The sequence below is a fragment of the Lampris incognitus genome, chromosome 11 (assembly GCF_029633865.1).
Source record: "Lampris incognitus isolate fLamInc1 chromosome 11, fLamInc1.hap2, whole genome shotgun sequence".
Lineage (NCBI taxonomy): Eukaryota > Metazoa > Chordata > Actinopteri > Lampriformes > Lampridae > Lampris > Lampris incognitus.
The window spans coordinates 2,030,737-2,054,719 of NC_079221.1; the positions used below are offsets into that span (position 1 = coordinate 2,030,737).

A 23,983-nucleotide genomic window follows, 5' to 3' on the forward strand; every position below is an offset into this window, starting at 1 on the left:
GAGGAAGGGAGGACAGGACGATGGGTTTACACAGTTCAAAGGAAAGTGGGAGGAATGAGGTGTGCAGGAAGGACAGGACAGATGGGTGGATGGCGACACACCACCTGAAGCTCAGTCTGGACAAGACAGAGCTGATGTTCCTCCCGGGGAAAGGTTGCCCGCACCGAGACCTGGCCATCACCATGACAACACCGTGGTGTCACCAACTCGGACTGTGAGGAATCTGGGTGTGATCCTGGGCGACCAACTGTCGTTTGCTGCAAACGTTGCATCGGTTGCTCGCTCCTGCAGATTTCTCCTCTATAACATCAGGAGGATTCACCCATTCCTCACCGACAAGACGGCACAGGTGCTCATCCAGGCTCTGGTCATCTCCCGGCTGGACTACGGCAACTCCCTCATTGCTGGCGCCCCGGCGTCGGCCATCAGACCTCTGGAGCTTGTTCAGAAAGCTGCAGCTCGTCTGGTGTTCAACCGCCCTAAGTTCTCCCACACAGCTCCCCTTGTCATGTCCCTACACTGGCTCCCAGTAGCTGCTCACATCCAGTTTAAGACTCTGGTGCTGGCCTACAGGGCAGGGAAAGGAACAGCTCCTTCCTATCTCCAGGCCATGGTCAAGCCCTACACCCCCGCCCCACCACTTCGCTCTGCTGCCTCGGGACGCCTGGTTGCCCCGTCGCTCAGAGGCCCCTGCTGCCGATCGACCCGGTCCTGGTTCTGTTCTGTCCTGCCCCACAGTGGTGGAATGAACTCCCCACTGATGTCAGGACAGCGGAGTCGCTGCCCATCTTTTGGCGCAGGTTGAAAACTCACCTCTTCAAGAACTACTACCCTGTTACTTGTTCTTACCACTTATTGTATTCACTCATTTAAAAACAAATAAAAATCTCTTTCTTGCTCTTTTACTTTAGCACTGGATTTGCTCTTAGATGCTTGTTTAGATGCACTTATGACCTCTGATGACTAGTAGTTCTCCTGACCTCCTACGTTAAATGATGCACTTATTGTAAGTCGCTTTGGATAAAAGCGTCGGCTAAATGACTGTGACGTCATGTAATGAGACAATTCCAAGGCTCCGATTCGGACACACTGGACTAAACAGCTCACTTTTCAAATTAGGCAAACACGACCCGGGCAGTTGTGACTACTGTGGGCAAGAAGCAACAACAGAGCATGTTATAGTATTGTCAGAAATATGATGCAGAAAGAAGGCGTCGACTCAAAATCTCAGGAAAATAAAAGTACAGTTTGATTTAGTAGATATTCTACAGAAGAATTCAGCTGAGTGTTGTAAAGCTTGTTTCAGTTTCTTAGAGTAACTCATTTAATTAAGAAGATTTGAGGGGATTTGGGGGGGGGGGTAGCGTAAATAAACGTTCTGATCCACACTCCATACCAGCTGGTGGCGGTAATGCGCCAATTTGTTGTTTGTCAACCGCCAAAAAACACCAAGAAGAAGACAAAGAACCGCCAGTCAGTGACGTGCACGGAAACGCGTTGTGGAAAGCTGAGCCTTTAGGCTTCCGTAGAGGTTTCCAGGGATCGTGGCTAGTTTCGTCAGGTGCGTGTAGTGCTACATTTGTGGTAAGTAGCTTCCTTTTTAAGAACGCCCACCTTAATTACGATCTGACACGTTGAAGTAATGAACTAAAAGGGCTGCCAAATCAAATGAAGCGTAATCGCTGCGCTGATTCCCGTCAGGGTTTTGGCTAAAGCTCCGGTAGCGGTGCTCTCTCACCTCAGGAGCTTCATGTAGACCGACGGCTTGCTCTCAGCTTCATCTCATATCGTCAGTGGTGCTCTCTCACCTCAGGAGCTTCATGTAGACTGACGGCTTGCTCTCAGCTTCATCTCATATCGTCAGTGGTGCTCTCTCACCTCAGGAGCTTCATGTAGACTGACGGCTTGCTCTCAGCTTCATCTCATATCGTCAGTGGTGCTCTCTCACCTCAGGAGCTTCATGTAGACTGACAGCTTGCTCTCAGCTTCATCTCATATCGTCAGTGGTGCTCTCTCACCTCAGGAGCTTCATGTAGACTGACGGCTTGCTCTCAGCTTCATCTCATATCGTCAGTGGTGCTCTCTCACCTCAGGAGCTTCATGTAGACTGACAGCTTGCTCTCAGCTTCATCTCATATCGTCAGTGGTGCTCTCTCACCTCAGGAGCTTCATGTAGACTGCCGGCTTGCTCTCAGCTTCATCTCATATCGTCAGTGGTGCTCTCTCACCTCAGGAGCTTCATGTAGACTGACAGCTTGCTCTCAGCTTCATCTCATATCGTCAGTGGTGCTCTCTCACCTCAGGAGCTTCATGTAGACTGACGGCTTGCTCTCAGCTTCATCTCATATCGTCAGTGGTGCTCTCTCACCTCAGGAGCTTCATGTAGACTGACGGCTTGCTCTCAGCTTCATCTCATATCGTCAGTGGTGCTCTCTCACCTCAGGAGCTTCATGTAGACTGCCGGCTTGCTCTCAGCTTCATCTCATATCGTCAGTGGTGCTCTCTCACCTCAGGAGCTTCATGTAGACTGACAGCTTGCTCTCAGCTTCATCTCATATCATCAGTGGTGCTCTCTCACCTCAGGAGCTTCATGTAGACTGACAGCTTGCTCTCAGCTTCATCTCATATCGTCAGTGGTGCTCTCTCACCTCAGGAGCTTCATGTAGACCGACGGCTTGCTCTCAGCTTCATCTCATATCGTCAGTGGTGCTCTCTCACCTCAGGAGCTTCATGTAGACTGCCGGCTTGCTCTCAGCTTCATCTCATATCGTCAGTGGTGCTCTCTCACCTCAGGAGCTTCATGTAGACTGACAGCTTGCTCTCAGCTTCATCTCATATCATCAGTGGTGCTCTCTCACCTCAGGAGCTTCATGTAGACTGACAGCTTGCTCTCAGCTTCATCTCATATCGTCAGTGGTGCTCTCTCACCTCAGGAGCTTCATGTAGACCGACGGCTTGCTCTCAGCTTCATCTCATATCGTCAGTGGTGCTCTCTCACCTCAGGAGCTTCATGTAGACTGACAGCTTGCTCTCAGGTTCGTCTCATACGTCGAGAGAAACGCAGCCGATGTTTCAGCCTTGTTCCGTTCAGCCTTGTCAGTGGTTGTGAAGGAATCACGGCTTTGTTGGATGTCAGTCTGTAGTCGGTCTATGTACGGGAGTGTGGTAATGGGGACCGCCACAAGTGCTGTTCACCTAACCTCAACTTGGAATAACTAATTAAACAACTCCGACCAGTTGTGCTATGACTGTTTCTCCCTCTGCCCATCCCAGCCATTGGACTGCAGCCAGCTTATGTTTTGCATATTGTATAATGCTCATTATATATATTCCAATGGGCTTTTGTAACAGTGGTCACTTTCAACATCAACGTCAAACCACCTATTAACTTTAACATCTATGAGTTTTACTGGCTGTTTAAAAAGCCCAAAGCCAGACATCAATTCAATAACCCCAACTTTTGACTGTTCCTTACATTTTATTTTTCAATGGGATGGCTTTCAGTTCAGAAGAATATGACATCACCTCGTGTTACTCAGGGCCTCAACTTTCCCAGCTTTGTCAAAAGGGGTCATAAGATCCCTCAGGACAGTGGTGAGTCTTACTGCCTTAATTATGATTTTCAATTCAAAATATATCAAGTCACCTTGTGTTATTCAGGTCCTCTGAAGACTTTTATTAGTTTGTATAAAAAACCAAAATGCCCTCGAGTGCTTCCTTATTATGTTAAAGAAACGAGTTATTTTACAGCTTTGATGATATTCATCATTATTCAGATTCCGAGTGGTCTGAAGGGCCTCTTTAGAAATGAGAAAGGTAAGCTGAAATTAGATGCATAGAGTTGTCATAATTAAGGAATTATTACCCTGAGGTCTGGGTCAAGCCCTTTTTGAAAAACTAAGCTGTGAAAGTTGTAAGAAGACATGAACAATATGAGAGGTGATTTGATTATCTTTTGAGTCGCGAAGGCTAACGACAATAAAACTGGAAGTTCTTATAAGACTGACCTCTGTCCTGAGGGGATCCTATGACACTTGTTAAGGGCTTTTTCACAAACTAACAGCTATGAGGGGATTGGACACCATCTATTGAAGTGGAAAATGCATTGAAAATATAAACAGGAAATCATAATTAACGCAATAAGACTGACCTCTGTCTGGAGGGATCATATGACACTTAATAAGGTTTTTTTTTAACAAACTAAAAGGTGTGAGAGGACCTGAATAACATATGAGAGGCGATTTTAAGTCTATGTTTGTGCAATGAAAAAGCTACTGACAATATAAATTGGAATTTCCCTCAATTAAGGCATAAGACTTACCTCTGTCCTGAGGGCTCTGATGCCACTTAAGGGCTTTTTTTTTTGGACAAAGTAAAAGCTGGGAAAGTTGTAACAGGACCTGAGTAACATACATAAGAGGTGATTTGATATGAATACTTTTTGGATTGAAAAAGCTATTGAAAATACAAACAGGAAATCACAATTAAGGCAATAAGACTGTCTGTCCTGAGGAATCAAAGGACACCTAATAAGGACTTTTTTGGCAAACTAACAGCTGTGAAAGTTGTGAGAGGACCTGAAAAACATGAGAGGCAATTTGATATCTTTTGACTTGATAAGGCCATTGAAAAAAAATGCAAGGAATAGTCATAATTAGGGATTATTGAACTGATTTCTGGAAACTCATAAAGTAAATGTGAAGTGGTTAAGAGGTGGTGAAGTTTATGTTGAAAAGTCACAGCTGTTACAAAGGCCAATTGTAATATATAGATGTAGGACATTTTTTTTAATACATTGCAGTACAAGCTTGTTTTGTGCGTCGCACACACATCAGCTGCTAATGTGGTTCAACAAAGAAGACACACAGTTTATGTTGCCCCGCATCACGCCCCTAATTTCGGTGGACAGCAGCCAATCAGAGGAGAAGACATTTGAACTATTACAACCAATGGGGTAGGTAGTTATGATGCACAGCAACCAATGGTGGGATAGAAAACATTACAACCAATGGGGTAAGGGGCTGGGGCTGGGGCTTGTAACCTGTGCTTTTCTGCCATCACAGGTCACATCTTTTACCCCTAACTGAATATGCATTGGTCTTTGTAAGGATTTTCCATGAGACAGAATAACTGATGTTCTTGTCTACCAATGACCAAATATGGCGGCTTAAGGCCGCTGCATGTCTTGCATGTTCATGTCTGAAGCTACTCATATGGGCGTTAAACCTCATTTTAAAAGGGCCCTCTGTTAGTCCCACGTAAGCGTCCATATTGCAGTTGTCTTCTCTTGTCACCGATGCCTGGTAGATGACTCCCTCTGTCTGGCATTTTCCTTTGAAGGGGACACGATGCCTTAACACGGCAGTTGCAGTTGGAGGTGCTTGGTTGTGGTGAGGGGGTGTGTGTCTTGGCCATGGTGCTTGTGTTGTGGGATGAAATAACCAGCTGATCATCTGGCCTGCAGCTGTAGCTCAGTTTGACTGTGTTCCTGTTGAATATTTTCCTCAATTGGTGGTCTGGGGTAAAGCACTCATCCAAAAGCTTGAAAAATAGTTTTCCAATATTAGAGGCCACACGGTGTCACTGTAGGGAGGATTATACCAGGTGATGCTCCGCCTTCTGCTGCGCTTTTTTTGTTGTTGTTGCTGGCTGTCGCTAACTGGTGGTGGATTGTACTTAAGTCTGAAATCATATCCACATGTTTGTAAAGCTTCCTGGTACGGGGGGGCTGCTTCATTGAAGATGGCTTCACTGGATGATAAACATGGGAGTCTCTTATTTATGCTCACTGGGATATTTTTATATGTATATATATATGTATGTATATGTGTATGTATATATGTATGTGTGTGTATATATATATATATATATATATATATATATATATATATATATATATATATATACTACCGTTCAAAAGTTTGGGATCACCCAAACAATTTTGTGTTTTCCATGAAAAGTCACACTTATTCACCACCATATGTTGTGAAATGAATAGAAAATAGAGTCAAGACATTGACAAGGTTAGAAATAATGATTTGTATTTGAAATAAGATTTTTTTTACATCAAACTTTGCTTTCGTCAAAGAATCCTCCATTTGCAGCAATTACAGCATTGCAGACCTTTGGCATTCTAGCTGTTAATTTGTTGAGGTAATCTGGAGAAATTGCACCCCACGCTTCCAGAAGCAGCTCCCACAAGTTGGATTGGTTGGATGGGCACTTCTTTGAGCAGATTGAGTTTCTGGAGCATCACATTTGTGGGGTCAATTAAACGCTCAAAATGGCCAGAAAAAGAGAACTTTCATCTGAAACTCGACAGTCTATTCTTGTTCTTAGAAATGAAGGCTATTCCATGCGAGAAATTGCTAAGAAATTGAAGATTTCCTACACCGGTGTGTACTACTCCCTTCAGAGGACAGCACAAACAGGCTCTAACAGGTACTATTTAATGAAGATGCCAGTTGGGGACCTGTGAGGCGTCTGTTTCTCAAACTAGAGACTCTAATGTACTTATCTTCTTGCTCAGTTGTGCAACGCGGCCTCCCACTTCTTTTTCTACTCTGGTTAGAGCCTGTTTGTGCTGTCCTCTGAAGGGAGTAGTACACACCGGTGTAGGAAATCTTCAATTTCTTAGCAATTTCTCGCATGGAATAGCCTTCATTTCTAAGAACAAGAATAGACTGTCGAGTTTCAGATGAAAGTTCTCTTTTTCTGGCCATTTTGAGCGTTTAATTGACCCCACAAATGTGATGCTCCAGAAACTCAATCTGCTCAAAGAAGTGCCCATCCAACCAATCCAACTTGTGGGAGCTGCTTCTGGAAGCGTGGGGTGCAATTTCTCCAGATTACCTCAACAAATTAACAGCTAGAATGCCAAAGGTCTGCAATGCTGTAATTGCTGCAAATGGAGGATTCTTTGACGAAAGCAAAGTTTGATGTAAAAAAAATCTTATTTCAAATACAAATCATTATTTCTAACCTTGTCAATGTCTTGACTCTATTTTCTATTCATTTCACAACATATGGTGGTGAATAAGTGTGACTTTTCATGGAAAACACAAAATTGTTTGGGTGATCCCAAACTTTTGAACGGTAGTGTATATATATAATGGCCATTATATAATATATAAAACATAGGCTAGTTGCAATCCAATGGCTGTGAAAGGTAGAGGGACAATCCAAAGCCAGTCAGACTAGCTTGGTCTAGTCAGAAAGGCAGAACTGAGGAAGCCTCTTGGATGAGAGGTGAAACGTCTTCACGGATATATACCAAGTCCAGTTGCACTTGATTCAACTCCTTTGGAGAACCATGACCTGGATGAAGGAGAACATTCACAGACATAGAAGGACAATCATTAATCACAGAATTGGTCTGGGTTGTTTTGATAAAATAAAAAGCTATTCCAAGTTGAATATAAGTTAATAGCACGTATGACGGTCCCTACACCCCCTGTAGAGAAGCGCTACATAGACTGATACTCAACGTAGTTCATTTGCGATTCCAAAGTAAAAGTCAAAGTAAACAGGTCTGTGAAACATAGGCTGCATTTTCCTCTACAGTGTAAAAGTAACCTGAAAATCGTTTCCATCTACACTAAGCTATTGAGGGTAGAAGGGGAAACTACCATGGAATATGACACTAATTTCAACGCGGTTTGTCATCGATGGTACGTGTTGGCTGATTGACACTACCAGCTAGTGTATTATTGATTTGATAAGTGAAATTCATCACAACCAAACAAGATTATAGTATGTTTCTCTGCTTATTTTGGTTTTTAGGTCGCACGTAAGCGAACCCACATCCCTGCAATGGTCTCAACTTGTACAGAGTACTGTTCTGTATTCGATTGCTGTCTCCAAGGCGAGACGGTATGCGGACTGAGAGAAGTAACTGCTGACCGGGAGCAGTCCGTTAACAATGAGCCGGCCTCAGATGGTACGTACTGCAGCGTAATGTCTACACCCCTTACTGTTGTGAGTTGTTTTTGTGATTCCTGGTTATGATTTTTATCCTTGCCCAATACACCATCCCAACAGGAGGATTAGAGTCGGGTGCAGAGGATGATGATGGGCAGAGAAACGGCAGTCTGGTTCGGGATGTGCCTGACAGGATGGTCTGCTCGGCCTGCCGATGCTGTTTCAACAGTCGTGAGGAACAGGTCATTGAAGTCGATATAATACAATTCACATAGCCCTAAATTAGTTTAGTCCAAGAAGTCTGTAGTCACATCACATTATGTACAACACACCTACAGCGGTGAAACTGGTAACTATAATCAATAAACTTTATCTACCAAGCACAGTTATAAAGTGCTTTACAGTAAAGACAGAACACATTTAAAACATGAGATTAAAATGACCTAAAAAACATTATAAAACACAAAGGGAGTAAAATGCAAATAAAATAATAAACATGAAATTTAAAACAAATAAAATCAGGTAAAATAAGCTGACAGCTCAGGTAAAATCAGGATATGCTTCCCGATAAAAGTATGTTTTAAGACGAGACTTGAAGGAAGACACTGACTCGGACAGCCTTTATTGCTCAGGCAGGTCGCTGCAGAGCCTTGAGGCCCTGATGGCAAAGGCTCCGTCCCCTTTAGTTTTCCGCCTGAACTCAGGAAGAGACAGAAGACCTCTGCCCGACGATCTCAGACGATGCCAAGGTTCAACTATATGTACATGGAGGGACATGAGTGTCCAGGATTTTATTCAACCCAACCAGCTGGTTTCTCTTGCTAGTCCTCTGTATGGCTGCAGATGTGTTAATCTGTGAAATCAGCAGGTGTTTACCGGGTTGGAAAGAGAATCTGCATATGCGGACTGGGGATGAAAAAGAATGAAAAATGGCCCTGGACTTTTTGACTCAGACCGGCCCCCCCCCAGCGATACACCACCATCCACACAAACCACTGGGAAAACTCCCGATGCCCAGATGGCCAGTCCGCCATCGTGTATGGCCCTCCATGGCACGTAGCTGAGTAGCACTGCCTCACACCCGCAACTTGGATGAGGGGAAAACGCAAAGTATTGCTGCACGATTTGGTGAAAAAGTCATATTGCAATTGTTGTGGACAACATTGCGATTGCGATATAATAAACAAATGTACCATGCTGGTAAGTTTACAATGCTGAATATGGAGCTGCCAGGGAAGAGGAGAAGAGGAAGGCCAAAGAGGAGGTTTATGGATGTGGTGAGGGAGGACATGCAGGTGGCTGGTGTGACAGAGGAAGATGCAGAAGACAGGAAGAGATGGAAACGGGTGATCCTCTGTGGCGCCCCCTAACGGGAGCAGCTGAAACGATATTATGTCCTGTCTAAACCTCGAAAAGATCCGCTACTCAGTCTGTAACTCCAAGGCCAAGTTTCAAAAGGTGTGGGGACCGTTGCTGGAATACTTGAAGAATCTCCAGCCAAAGAGTTGTTGCCCTATTCTCTTTTGCTTTTTGTTTTTGTTGGTTTATGTCAGTAATACAACCTGTGAAGGTCTACCAGTTTCTAACCCCCGTCTTCTATTTACTGATTTGCCTAGTTTTCTCTCTTTTCTCAATCCTAAACCCGACTTCCAGCGCTTTCCTGTTTCCCTCCAGGGACCAAGTATACCCTCTTACATAGCACATCCCGGCTTGTAGATGGGGCTACTGGGGTGGGGTGATAAGATTATGTCATGTTCCTATGTCATTTTTATATCGTGTAACTCTGACATATATCATGCGCTTGTTTTAAAGTCTTTGTAAGTATTGCTTGTTGTTTAAAATCCAATAAAAATATCTTTGAATAATTGTGCAATTTAGGATTTTTTGTTTTTCAATTTAGGAGCTATTAAGATGTGCAAAGATAGAATAATAGAACTCAATTTATTTGTTTTAAAGCCCCTTGAGGCAAATTTGTGATATTGGGCTGTACAAATAAAATGGACTGGACTGGAGTAGTAGTAGATATAATAAACAAATTTATACATATACAAATAATACAAATTCGTCGTGTTGCAACTTTCATTTTGCATGTTTTACACAACACCTCTTCCTGCTCAGTGTCGCTGAGCTAGAATCCGAAGTATCGCCACGTAACAGAGGTCGCGTGTTTTGTTGTTTTTTTTCCCCACTTTTCCCCAGCATTAACCTGCTCATTGTGCTGAGTCACAGCCTTCTGCGGTTATATAATTGATATATTTATATATAATTGTGCAGGCTGGCAGCACGATTGCGGTCAGATTAATCATGCAGCACTAACGCAAAGCTCCTCAGGAAAAAAAAAAGAGGCAGACCTCAAGATGAGCACCAGAGGTGAGCCAGGGATTAAAGTTCTCCGTCGCTACAACGGATGTCCATCAGTTGGATTCCAGAGAGGCCGTGCATGAGCTGATGCAGGGTTTTCCTGAGAACGAGGGCCCAGGGCCTAAACATCTGTGTGCAGCGCCTAAACCGGATGAATGTAAAAAACCTATGCGGGGCGATCTCTACCTCTCTGCAGACAGGATACCGTATTGGCCCTAACATAAGACCGTTTTTTTCTGAAACTTAGGCTAAGAAAATGGGGGTTGTCTTACATTTCATGACTAGATGTGTTCATTCATTACAACAGATGTTCTGGATCGTTGCTCATTGAATTGACCCACCCTTGTAGTCCAGTTTAACCTGCAGCAGCTTCTGGAGGCTGCTGTAACGTGTTTTGCTGCCAGAGAAGAAATGAAGTCATGAGTGAGAGCAAGTCCTTACCATGTCCCGACGTCTGTACTGCAGAAACCAACCAGTGAGAACATCTGTCAGCGATGATGAGCTCAAAATGACAGACTGAAAAATGTTAACTGTCAGAGAAAATAACAATGTGAGAGAGGGATGGACTCTACAGTAACTGTCAGCTGACTCGGGGCTGCTGGGAAAGTGAGACGTCTGCTGACGTCCAACCCAACACAAACTTTGGGAAGCAGCCAAACGCTGGTACAGTCACATGGCTGTGGGAGGATGAGAACGTTGCAGTTCAGATCCATTCATCACAAGCCTTGGTTTACCAGTGTTGTCTTGTGTGGTGCACAGTGCCATCACTCACAGCAATGAAGGATTACTTCAGGACGTAGCGCCTCCTTCAGCAGTAGCATATTTGTTTCCCTTTCCTTCTTGCAAATGTCTCAGTGAGCTGTGGACAACAACAACCTGTGTTGTCCTTCTGTAAATATTATAATGATACTGGTCCAAAATGCATATTTTCGGGTGTCCGGGTGGCGTAGCGGTTGCCTACCAACACAGGGATCGCTGGTTCAAATCCCCGTGTTACCTCCGGCTTGGTCGGGCGTCCCTACAGACACAATTGGCCGTGTCTGCGGGTGGGAGGCCTGATGTGGGTATGTGTCCTGGTCGCTGCACTAGCGCCTCCTCTGGTCGGTCGGGCACCTGTTCAGGGGGGAGGGGGAACTGGGGGGGATAGCGTGATCCTCCCACGCGCTATGTCCCCCTGGTGAAACTCCTCACTGTCAGGTGAAAAGAAGCGGCTGGCGACATGTATGGGAGGGGGCATGTGGTAGTCTGCAGCCCTCCCCGTGTCAGCAGAGGGGGTGGAGCAGAGACCGGGAAGAGTGGGGTAATTGGCCAGATATAATTGGGTAGAAAAGGGGGGGGGATGCATATTTTCACAATGCCCAAATGCCCTGACAACCCCCCTCCCACCCCACCCCCCAAGCCAGCACAGCGTAGCGTCTCCAGAAGCTGGTGCTGTTAGGGGTGGGGGTTTTGGTCTTTGTCCAGAGGCTCACTTAAAAAAAACATTGTTTTGTTTGGTGTTATAAGATAAATGAGAGACATATGCAGTGAGTACGATGTGACTTGGCCTGAAAAAAAATTTCAGTCATTTTTTTTTCTTGCTTTAATCCTGCAGCCCTCTTCCAGTATAGTGAGGATGCAGTAGGTGTTAGGTAGGCAGAGTTGATAAGCAGTAACAGTCTTACAATAACCACTCAACAACACACTTGGCTATAACACAAGTCACAGCAAATATGTGCTTATCAAAAAGGATCAGCAGAAAGGATCAGCAAGAGAGAGTTTGTGATCATCAGTGATTGTGTGTTAAAGCAGAGCAATGCCAGATATGTATAACAACTTGGAAAGTTCTTTCTGAAGTTCTGAGTGACTATACTGGTAAAAAAAACTCAAGACACGTCTTTAAGCAATTTGTCTTATGACTTGCATGGAGTGACTGAAGTGGATGTCATCATCTTTCAGATGGAGCACTATAAACTTGACTGGCATCGGTTTAATTTGAAGCAGAAGCTTGGAGGACGTCAGCCAGTCACCGTGGAGGAGTTTGAGAGGAAGACGGGAACCGGTGAGCAAACTGTAGTCCCTTGCACTTAACGTTGAGTCGATGAGGGGGCACAGGTAGGAGAGCCAGACTTACAATGACTGTAATAACTGAATCATTTGTCCCCTCACAGGAGATGTGTCAAGTTTATCGGGCTCCGAGTCTGACTCGGGCGGAAGTGACTCTGATGGTGATTGGGACGGAAAAAGAAGGGGTCTTACCCACACAGATAATGGGGGTTCTGTTGAAGGTGGTCTGATCCCTAGCCGCCGCTCCAGTAAAGTTGTTTTCAAGAACTCAGAAGGACAATATCTGGCAGTCTATCGATGTGTCCTTCAGGGCAAGGTGAGCCTTAACAGGGGAATGTGTTAACCCAAATGACCAAATGTACCATGGAAAAACCGTGACCTTCACATTAACATCTTTCAGTCTCAAAGAAAATGGTGTTGTTCTGATATTTTAAGTCAGATGGTGAGGACGATCTAGTGGCGTCCCTCAAGACCATAAGTAACAAGACCGTGTGGGTGATTCTGATGACTGGTGGAGGGCACTTTGCTGGTGCTGTGTATCAAGGGTTAGTAGCTGTGTCTTCTCATATGTGAAAATGTAGCATCTCAGATTATGTGTTAAGGCTGGAAGTGGAAAAAGGAGGCGGCCCGCTGTGCTTGGAAATAACTTGGTTTTTTTTAATTGTAGGAAAGAAGTTCTTCAGCACAAGACCTTCCACAGGTACACAGTGCGAGCGAAGCGAGGCACAGCTCAAGGTCTCAGAGACGCTCAGAACCGCAGCCACGCACCCAAGTCCGCTGGCGCTGCGCTGAGGCGACACAATGAGGCAGCTTTAGCGAAGGTGAGCCAAAAGTCTGCGCAGGGCTTCTCTTTCATTCAGTTTACCTTCAGTGTCTTGTATCAACACAATATTTCTGTTTTCTTTTACAGGAGGTTCAGGATCTTTTAGATAGCTGGGCTGATCACTTGAAAATGGCCTCTGCAATATTCTTACGTGCTCCCAGCTATAATAAAACCATTTTTTTGGGGGGGCGGGCAGCCCTGGACAAAAAGGACCCGAGGATCCGGACACTCCCTTTTGCTACACGCAGAGCAACCTTCCGGGAGGTACAGAGAGTACATAGTTTACTCTCCACAGTTCATGTTTATGGTAAGATTCAAAACATGTACTTCAGTAAATAACACAGTGACTGTGATTCGTTGTCATGTAGCTATACTAAATGATGTTTTGGGGTCACTCTCTTGTTACAGAGAAAGACACAGCAATTGCCACAATCCTCAGTCCCTCTAAGAAAGTATTGAGAAAAGCACCCAAACCTACAGCACAACCAAGCCCTGAACAAGAGAGTGGTGAGCTTTGTATGCCATTGGATTAATAAATTGGCTTGACGCTATCGGTGTCGGAGTAGATACAAATGATTTGTGAATTTGTAGATTGTAGCCCGCCGTTGATAGATCTCTAAAGGTGTGTTCAAGTTCACTGAAAGAAAGTTCTCTGTATATTGCTTTCAACTGACCCAAATGTTTTTATTTCATAAATGTTCTTTGTTTGGTGGGCCAGAATGTCTCCTCTCTTTGCCATCAGCAGAAGCTGATGAACATGATGACTCGGGTAAAGAGGAGGACGGTGAGACATTGTTGGAGATAGTGGAGGTGACCCTGGGAACCCTTGACCTGAGGGAGTATGAAATCCAACCCTCCAGACATAAGAGGAGGAGGAGGAGAAAGAAGGATGGCAACAAAATGGAGAGGGAGGGTAGGTCCACACAGACATCTCTACCCCCTTTAATCCGCTGTCTCTTTGCCCCTCATGATTTTGTTCTAATTTGCTGGCAATGCTAGTATAGTGTGCCGATGTCTACAAAATGTTGTGTCCCTCTCTGCCAGAGGTGAATACAATGGAGAGAAATAAGCCTGATGAGGCAGTACTGGAAGCTACACCAACAGAGGACTCCCTCGCAGACAAACCAACCAAGACTAAGCCAACGAGGATGGCACTAAGCAAGAAGATGAAGCACCTGGAAGGTAAGACTGTTTTCTCTGTGGCTTACAGTGTTTCTTTTGCTGTAACTGCATCACATGACATGCCAACATTTTAATCATGACATTTAATGTGTAAACAATTAATCAACTTTGCTCTCTATAAAATCTGCAGAAGAGGTTGATGAGTCGTGGGAGTATGGTCTTAGGGATGCACTCTATACAGCCTGTAAAATCGGGGATGTGGCCTCCCTATGCAGACTCCTACAGCTACCTCAGGAAGCCGACCTAAGGGAGGGTCCAGAAGAGCAGGGGAGCAACACGTCCCTTAAGCAGCAGCCTTCCCCTGACGGCATCAGTCCGCTGACGCACCTCAATAAGCCCATAGATTCCTCAGGCTTCACTCTTCTGCATGTTGCCTCTGCCGCAGGACAGGGTGCTGTGGTCAAGTTGCTGATGGATGCAGGAGCTGACCCAAGTTACCGGTACAATGAAATGATGAGGTTGATACAAATTAGAGTATTGGCGCCATAAAGCATACCACTAACACTGTCAGAGTTAAAGGTCTGATTCCTTAGATGAAAATGGGTAATCCCATGCTAGTATGTAAGGCACTTTGGCTAAAAGCATTCATCAATGAAGGTTGTAAAACTTACGAATCTGATTGATTTTGAAAGACTAAATGTGCTCATCTGTGCAATATTTCCCCTTCAGAGACAACAAAGGTCAGACTCCATATATTGTTGCCCCTGAGAAGGACACAAGAAACGTTTTCCGTAAATACATGGGTGAAAATCCTGACAAATACGACTACAGCAAAGCACAGGTAAACTTCTCAGTATGAACCCTCTGTGACACGTCTTTAATGCAAAACATATTAGTCAAATAGTATGCTCATTTAATTGCTGCCTTTTGAGGTCCCTGGGCCACTCACGGCAGAGACTGAATCCAGAAAGATGGAGAAGAAGAGGGCCCAAAAGGCTGCAAAGAGACAGCGAGAGAAGGAGCAGAAGGAGGAGAAGCGGAAGCAAGAGCTGGAAGCGGAGGAAAGGAAGCGGTTTGCGTCTCTCACTGATCGTGAAAAGGTGTGGTGATGTTTCTATTTTAGACATTTCATGGGTTGTTTTTCCTGTTAGGGTTAAAATCTTAATTGTATTTCCTGTTGACTACAGAGAGCCTTGGCAGCAGAGAGAAGGTTGGCAGAGAAAGTGGCTATGACAGACATCAGCCTCTCCAACATCCAGTAAGAACCACCCTCTCCTTGAGCCTTGTGGCAGTGGGTTTGCAGAGTTGGCATTAAGCCTCACCTGAAATTGTTGGCTAATCAAATTTTTAGCTGCGTTTCCTCTGAATTCTGTTTGTGTTCTCCTATCTTTACCAGGAGGTGCTGGCTTTGTGGGGATTCTCTGCTTGGGAAGATCCCATTTCACTACCTGGATTATTCATTCTGCTCCCCTCGCTGTGTGCAGGCACATCGTAAGGCCAGTGCTCCCACTGCCAGGACCTGACAACCACAACAGTCTTACCAAGTTACCTCAAAGAAACGGACAAGTGACTGTGAATAAGGGGCTTTGCGCGACTAAAAGCGTCGTTGTGGCTCCGCGGCTTGCTAAAATACTGATCTCCATTTCAGTCAAAAAGATTTAATTGTTTTAGTCAGCATCAAGGGCAGACACTTGAAATGAGCTTCTTTTTATGTGATTCTGGGTAACAAAGCACCATTTTAAAACAAAGCAAATAAATCAGATGTAATAAAAAAATCAAGTCAACAATTCCTGTTAAACTTGTCAGTTATTTTGCAAGCTCCTATGTAAGTCTTGAAAGCCAAACTGCTGCTTTTTTACACAACAAAACATGTTGACTAAAACAGCTACTAACCAAACACTGATTGTCAAAAAAACTCCGAATGCCAAATAACACGGATGCAGCAAAAGTTGTGCTGGATCAAGCGTTTGTTACCCTGAGCAATTGGCTCGTTCTTCAGCTGGATTTGGCTGACTCTTTGCCTTCAGTCAGAACTCATCTTCAGTAGGGTTGCTATGGACTCTGCTGTGTAAACTGCTGATAACTGAATGTCTGTCATTTCTGAAAGATGCCATTTCATCTGATGCCGATTAAGATACAAGGTGCTTTTCAAGACCATGTTTCTGTGTTGCTGAGCTGGGGCCGATCCATGAATAAAATGTGCAAGTTTGACGGGGCCCTCTCCAGCTCTAGCACTGTGATGTTATTGGGCTGGGTGGTGCTGAACAGAAGTCCCGGGACGTATAGAGTCTGTTGAGGGCCCCTGGCTGGCCAGTACCGGCCCAGATTCACACCATTTATCCACACTTGACCCTGAGGAGAAAGAAGACAACCATACCATACATATTATCAGTATTATGGGTGTAATGTTTAATGTTTTTTTGGGGATGCAGTTGCTATTTGCTTTCACTGTGACATTACGATTTAGCAGTTTAATTGAGCAGAATCATGTTTGTAATAGATCTGCAAAACTTAACAAAAATGAAGCAAGCCAAGGCAGGAATGTAGAGTCGACTGAAAGATGAGCTGGAGTGTATGTCAAGTAGTCGGAGGGGGATATATGGATGAGCTTACCTTGGTCCATTCTCTGAGCTTTAGGAAAGTATCCCATGTGAGACCATTGGGCTGTAGGGTCCCCATGTAGAAGGCCGGCCCAGCGGAGGGCTCTGTCTGAGGACCAGGGGGGGAATTCTGATGGTCTGAATGAGGCCATCCATGCTCTATGACTCCATCAATGTCCAGAGGGTAGATCTCCCAGTCCGTCAACACATCTTTACCCAGGATCAGGTTGCTCAAGAGGCCCTGCAGGGCACACAACAGTCATCATCTGTTCACGAAGTTGGTTCAGTTTCACAACAAAATATGGGAGCGGGGAGTCTGCTTTCCCCAGACATTCCTCATATTACCTCAAATTTCAGCAGTTTTACAGCCTGTCTGACAGCTCTATACGGCACACCGTCGGACACGTAAAGCGTTGGCATTAAACAAAACGTTATCTTGTGTGTGTATGTGTGAAACAGGATTGTGATTGCTCTCTGTGGAAATTGGCTCGGTTTCTTGCCTTGTAATCATTGATCTTGCTGCCAAAGTTGACCCTGCCCATGTTCTCCACGAGAATGTCCAGGATGTCTCCCTGCTGGCCGGTGACGTTTATCACTAGTATGGTGTCTCTCTCCAGCCGGCCCAGAAACACCTGCTCGAAGGTGCACAGGGGGAAACCTTGATAATGGCCTTAACAGCACACACAATTATGCTCACACTGGGTAGATGTCTTGATTATAGCAAAATGTATAGATAACCCATATTTTGCCCGTTAAACTGTTTTATATATGTGTTCAACTTCATGTGTATGTACCCCCACACCTGGCAGTTTAACAGACAAAAGATAACAATGAACTTTTGTTGTTGGCTAGACAACAAAAGTTCACTGTTATCACCTACCCCGTTGGTGGACACATATGCGCGGTCATGAACCCCATTCAGTGGTGAGATGAGTGGCGTGGGCTCTGAGAGGTCCCTGGGCAGTTTGGTCCTATACAGCATATACCCATAGTACTAGAAACAATGGACACGATGTGGTAACAGTCAACAGTCTAGAAGTTCTCCACGATTCAAGAGATGCACGGTCATTAGAGTGCAAGCTCTCCTATTTTATTTTTGCCTTCAGAGAGGCACCATACCTGCTTCATCTCTTCAAATGTCAGAGGGTACTGGGAATGGACAGGGCCCTGGGGCGAGAGAGTGTTCAACAGACTGCTGATGTTTCCAACCTGGAAAAGGGAATAAATAATATATGTGATATCTCCCTCGGTCTTTGATGCAGCTGCCATATCTGATGGTTTTTGATCAGAGAAGTTCTGTGTTGCGAAACTCATTTAATCTCATTAGCAAGAATGCCGACAATTGACAATACCTTTTTCAGAGTCACAAACCCATAAGCAAACTTCGGAGTTGCAGGTGGCATGGGACCGGAGGGAACTTCTCTGAACTGTATAAAAACATTTATAAATGTCGTAAAATCAACAAAAATATCTTAAATACCTTACAACAGAGACACGGTTAGCAATATGAGGCTTTAATAAGCTTGAAGGGGGGCTATGTTCAAAGCGGTACCAGTTTAATGACTTCTCTGAGGGCCAGCAGCTTCTCTGTGGGATCTCCTGCCTCAGACAGCGGGGCGTTGTAGTCATAACTAGTCACCACTGAGCGATATCTGGTGTCATGATCCGCACCTGTAAGCCAACATAACAAGAGAACATACAAGCGGAAACTCAAGCCAAGGTTTGTGTGGGTTTTTTACCCCTGTCTCAATGAGGTGAAGATGACTGAACAGCAAAATGTAAACACTGAAATAAATCACAGGACTTTACCATTCCAGTAACCAAAGTTAGTCCCTCCTTCAAACATATACCTGAAAAGAGAGAAGCGGTAGAACGTTTCACGTGTTTTTTTTTCATCATCACATCGCTTGTTTTGAGGTGCGCACCGGAGGGTTTCAACAACAATTTCAGCTGAATATGGTCATTCCCAGGCCGTGACTGAGTTTGCTCCTAGATGAGTTAAGTTAGGGGGACATACATGTTGACGTTGGCCCCCATGGACAGCATTTCGCTCAGCATGCGGCTGACCTTCTGAGTTTCAACCACAGCATGCTGGTCTCCCCAGTGATCCAGCCAGCCGGTGTAGAACTCCGAGTTTACCTGCAGCAGCAACAACCATGACAACCATTTCACACCACAGAACACTTGTTTGTTTTGGTTTGCAACATGTGAACTGCAGAGGTTTTGGCTCCTGGTAGCGCTACGGAGCAAAGTGGGTCCCCGTGTCACAGCTAAAACACTAACACAGCTAACCCCAAAGCCGGATGTCAACACTGGAGCCTTCTGAACATCAAAAACGGAGATTTTATAAACTCTGGGGGTAATGTGACGGTAATAACTTAGGTGATGACACAGTCAGTGGGCTCTAACTACACGCCCCATGTCTGTGCAAGTGAAATTCTGAATGCGTTTGTTTGCATGGAAAACTCTGCAGTTCAGCTTTAAGCTAGATTTGTTCTGTTTCGTACGTTTCTGTAGCCATTTGTGACTCCGCCCCCCCACCCCCACACCCGTTTTCTCCCCAGTTGTACTTGGCCAATTACCCCACTCTCCAAGCCATCCCGGTCTCTGCTCCACCCCCTCTGCTGATCCAGGAGGGCTGCAGATTACCACATGCCTCCTCCCATACATGTGGAGTCACCAGCCGCTTCTTTTCACCTGACAGTGAGGAGTTTCACCAGGGGGACGTAGCACGTGGGAGGATCACGCTGTTCCCCCCAGTTCCCTCTCCCCCCTGAATAGACACCCCGACCGACCAGAGGAGGCGCTAGAGCAGCGACCAGGACACATACCCACATCCGGCTTCCCATCCACAGACACGGCCAATTGTGTCTGTAGGGACGCCCGACCAAGCCGGAGGTAACACAGGGATTCGAACCGGCGATCCCTGTGTTGGTAGGCAACAGAATAGACCGCCACGTTACCCGGACGTCCGTGACACCGTGTGAACGTCGTGTAAATAACGTGAGTGAAACGAAACAGTCTTTTTTCTCTGATATGGAAAGAATAGTTTACATTTGCTGCAGGTTAGCTCAGCTTGTGAATTCACGTGTAACTCACCAGAGGGCCCCGTGGTTCAAATCTCCTTTGAAGGCTGAAGGCTTGTGTTATATTTGTGTCTGGGTAAAGAAAAAGACGTCATAGGTTTTACATCGCTATTTAAACACTTACAAGTAATCACAAAGAACTAGATGCTGATACTTCTATACCCTGTCTGCGAAAAACACCAACCTGTGCCAAAATCTACAGTGGCGTATATTCCTTCCAGAGTCCCACATGTCATTTCCTTGTCTGTGTTTCCATCGGTGGTGAACAGGACCGTGTCTTCACCCAGGAAGAAACGGAACAGAGTCCGCAGGTGCCGCATGTAGTTGTAGTCACAAGCAAAGTAACTTCCATACTCATTCTCAACCTGAAGATAAGGGACACGAGTAATTCAACTCACATTGTTGCTCTATGTATGTGTGTGTGTACATATATATATATATATATAGAGAGAGAGAGAGAGAGAGAGAGAGAGAGAGAGAGAGAGAGAGCGACCCCCCCCTTTCTCCCCAATTGTATCTGGCCAATTACCCCACTCTTCTGAGCCGTCCCGGTCTCTGCTCCACCTCCTCTGCTGATCCGGGGAGGGCTGCAGACTACCACATGCCTCCTCCCATACATGTGGAGTCACCAGCTGCTGCTTTTCACCTGACAGTGAGGAGTTTCACCAGGGGGACGTAGCATGTGAGAGTATCACGCTATTCCCACCAGTTCCCTCTCCCCCCAAACAGGCACCCCAACTGACCAGAGGAGGCGCTAGTGCAGTGACCAGGACACACACCTACATCCGGCTTCCCACCCGCAGACACGGCCAATTGTGTCTGTAGGGACGCCCGACCAAGCCAGAAGTAACACGGGGATTTGAACCAGCGATCCCCGTGTTGGTAGGCAAAGGAATAGACCGCTACATTACCTGGATGCCATACCATAGAGATTCACATACACTTGTGCACTATTCTACCTGGACACCTATGATGTTACCGCCGTTCGTATAGAGCCATGGCTTCACTTTTGGGAGGAGAACAGCCAGCCAGTTGCTTACTGCCTGCAAGTAATCTGACACAGAGCAACATGAGTCAGCATGACAATGAAAGACAAGGCAAATAAGAGAAGTGAGGGGAATGTTGAAATTGTACCTGGGTCAGCAGAGCGGAGTATGATGTTGGGTTTCTCGAGCAGCCAAGCTGGTAATCCACCCTGGAAATGGAGAAGAAAGACTGGTTTTTCAGGTGATTTAAACAACAGACATGTCAATATCCCAAGTGGGATATTGTATGAAGTACAAAGCAGCAGTAAAATGATGCAAATATCCAGACAGGATGCATTTAGAGGAATCGATTTAGATTCCTGAAGATCAGGTGACTGTCAGAGAGCCAGAATAGGTTGTCATGCGATAAGGCAAAATCTGCTACCCAATGATGCTTGGGACAAAAATATCTCCAAGTGGTTTCTCTATGCCCTCATTAAATGTTGTTTTCTGTTTATTGAGGCAAAACAGAGAAAAATATCATTTACAGAATCACTGATTGATAACTATCAGTTCTGAAATAATAATTTTGAGTTCAAATGCAAGTCAAAAGCAATGAAAAGTAATACTAGTACTTTGCATCCCAGATAGCAAACTTGCTGTGGCCCGGACCCGTCCCACACCCGACACTTCATCCGGCTCCACACACCGCGTGGAATGATGGTACTTGGGCGGTCCACTCCTGTTTGCCAGATCTGGGCCAGAACCAAGCCATAGCAATGCCACATGTGCCACATATTTGCCAAAGGTGGCCCATATTTGTTTTGTGATATTTGGGCCATATTCACCATTTACCGCACGGGCCACTTCAGGGTCACATCCAGATTACATGTTGCCCAGAGCAACGCATCTTTGCCAAAAAAGGCCCACATCTGATTTGGCATCTTTGGGCCATATTTGCTATTATACATGTGGGCCACTTCAGGCTCACATCCATTTCGTCAGGGCCAGAAGAAGGCCACCAGCGTCACATCGTTGCCTGAAGTGGCCCTCATCCGGATGCCATTTGGGATCAGCCCTGCACAAAGAGTAAGTGATAAGTCTGATTCTTGACAAAAGAGAAAAGAGTAAAGGGTAAAAGAGCTCACCATTTCCCATTCTGCACAGATATAAGGTCCTGGACGCAAGATTACCAGAAGGCCAGTCTGATTGGCTAGATCCAGGAAGTGCTCCACATCACGGTCCCCTGAGAAGTTACTCACCCCTTGTACCGACTCGTGGAAATTCCAGGGCACGTATCTGTATGGACAAAAAGTGTGGATATCTGTTATCAGCATACATCAGCGAGTCCCTGGCCCGGTGATGAGAAAGGTGTTCATCCACCTGAGCCGTTCACTTACATTTGGACTGCATTGAGGCCGGCCATGAACATCTTGAAGAGACGATCCTTCCAGTAGTACCGGGGTATTCTGGAGTAGTGGATGCTGCCTGATATGTATTGAAAAGGCTGTCCATCTTTAAGGAAACAGTTGTTTTTGTAGTCTATAGAAAATGTCCTGCCCCCAGAGATCTGTGAGAGAGGAACATTTCATCGCATAATTGGTATGACGTGACAGTTTTTATAATTATGATATGCCATGTCTTTTTGTCACCAACTCCAAGTGCCTGCTGTGCAGTAACATGCCACTAGCAGCTGTAGGCCCTGTAATGTATGTAATGTGGTTGCCCTGGTCCCAGACGTGCCCTGAGCACATGGTTCTGTGACAGACGGTCACAGGGGCAGTCATGCATCAGGAGATGTGGCTCACTGAGCAAAGCACATGCTGCAGAACATGGAGCACGACGCACTGCTCACACGAGCGGAACCAGGCCAGAACCAGGGCTTGAGGGTTGCCCCAAACGCTGCTTCTCCTCGTCCCATGTATGTATGCCCTGCTCTCCAGCGGGCCACCCGCTCTCCAGCGACCCCCCCCCCCTCCATGTATACCCTGCTCTCCAGCGACCCCCCCCTCCATGTATACCCTGCTCTCCAGCGACCCCCCCCTCCATGTATACCCTGCTCTCCAGCGACCCCCCCCCTCCATGTATACCCTGCTCTCCAGCGACCCCCCCTCCATGTATACCCTGCTCTCCAGCGACCCCCCCCCTCCATGTATACCCTGCTCTCCAGCGACCCCCCCCCTCCATGTATACCCTGCTCTCTAGCGACCCCCCCCTCCATGTATACCCTGCTCTCCAGCGACCCCCCCCTCCATGTATACCCTGCTCTCCAGCGACCCCCCCCCTCCATGTATACCCTGCTCTCCAGCGACCCCCCCCTCCATGTATACCCTGCTCTCCAGCGACCCCCCCCCCTCCATGTATACCCTGCTCTCCAGCGACCCCCCCCCCTCCCCCCCTGCGGACTTCATGGCCCGGTGATGGGAAGCCAAGACCGCTCGTTTCCCCTGCAGCCTTTCACAGAACAAACACGTGACTCCAACCCAACTTTGTACGTCAGCCTAGCTAATTAACGGCACCTCATCTGAGCGTCTGATTTGCGTCCCTTACCAAGTTTCCATTTACAGTTAAGTAGGCAAAGTTCACTGCAACGAAGAGCAGGATCCTCGCGTCCATGTCCACCGTGTCCTTCCTTGGGAGCACGACACCCGCAGCTTCCTCCACAGCTCACGGGTCCCCCGAGCTCATGCCGTCGCCCTGCTGCCCGCGGCCTCCTCCCTGACGACCACCATGGACCAGCCGCCCGCCCGGCTGCTGCTGCTGCTGCTGCTGCTGCTGCTGCGACCTCCGCACTTCAAAATCACTGTCATGTGACGGCCACGCTGGGATCCGCTGGGTCCTAAGCCCCGCCAGATAACCACCCGCCCCGCCCCCCGTCCAAAACAAGCGCACCCCTCCCAAAGCAGTACTGCATAAACTAACTCCGTGTTAACCAGAAAACACGCGTGTGTGTGTGTGTGTGTGTGTGTGTGTGTGTGTGTGTGTGTGTGTGTGTGTGTCTGACCTTTCCTTTCCCTTTTCAGATCTGTTTTCCTTTTCAGATCTGTTTTTATTTTCAGA

The 23,983-nt window shown here is 46.1% G+C and overlaps 2 protein-coding genes across 4 annotated transcripts; one reads left to right on the plus strand and one right to left on the minus strand.

Annotated features, from left to right (window-relative positions):
* The first annotated feature begins 1,526 nt into the window (after positions 1–1,526).
* Positions 1,527–15,808, plus strand: ankzf1 (ankyrin repeat and zinc finger peptidyl tRNA hydrolase 1). Of its 3 annotated transcripts, none has more exons than XM_056288989.1 (16): positions 1,527–1,584; positions 7,783–7,939; positions 8,041–8,162; positions 12,220–12,322; positions 12,432–12,643; positions 12,763–12,872; positions 12,995–13,148; positions 13,238–13,457; positions 13,559–13,657; positions 13,869–14,063; positions 14,195–14,332; positions 14,463–14,772; positions 15,002–15,113; positions 15,205–15,372; positions 15,460–15,530; positions 15,669–15,808. In XM_056288989.1, the coding sequence occupies exons 2-16, from the start codon at positions 7,813–7,815 to the stop codon at positions 15,793–15,795; spliced, it is 2,268 nt and encodes a 755-aa protein (XP_056144964.1). In that variant the 5' UTR covers positions 1,527–1,584; positions 7,783–7,812; the 3' UTR covers positions 15,796–15,808. The 3 variants fall into 3 exon arrangements, with proteins under 3 accessions (XP_056144964.1, XP_056144965.1, XP_056144966.1); XM_056288990.1 differs by having other exon boundaries at positions 13,893–14,063; XM_056288991.1 differs by having other exon boundaries at positions 13,896–14,063.
* Positions 15,809–15,862: 54 nt separating this feature from the next.
* glb1l (galactosidase, beta 1-like) lies at positions 15,863–23,721 on the minus strand. The gene is made up of 16 exons (XM_056288992.1): positions 23,474–23,721; positions 22,324–22,493; positions 22,072–22,222; positions 21,093–21,153; positions 20,918–21,012; positions 20,143–20,323; positions 19,972–20,030; positions 18,890–19,011; positions 18,682–18,722; positions 18,425–18,543; positions 18,225–18,299; positions 17,992–18,081; positions 17,753–17,866; positions 17,373–17,504; positions 16,886–17,113; positions 15,863–16,624 (listed from the first exon to the last, which is right to left on the minus strand). Exons 1-16 carry the CDS (start codon positions 23,537–23,539, stop codon positions 16,421–16,423), a joined length of 1,908 nt encoding a protein of 635 aa, XP_056144967.1. The 5' UTR covers positions 23,540–23,721; the 3' UTR covers positions 15,863–16,420.
* Positions 23,722–23,983: the final 262 nt, after the last annotated feature.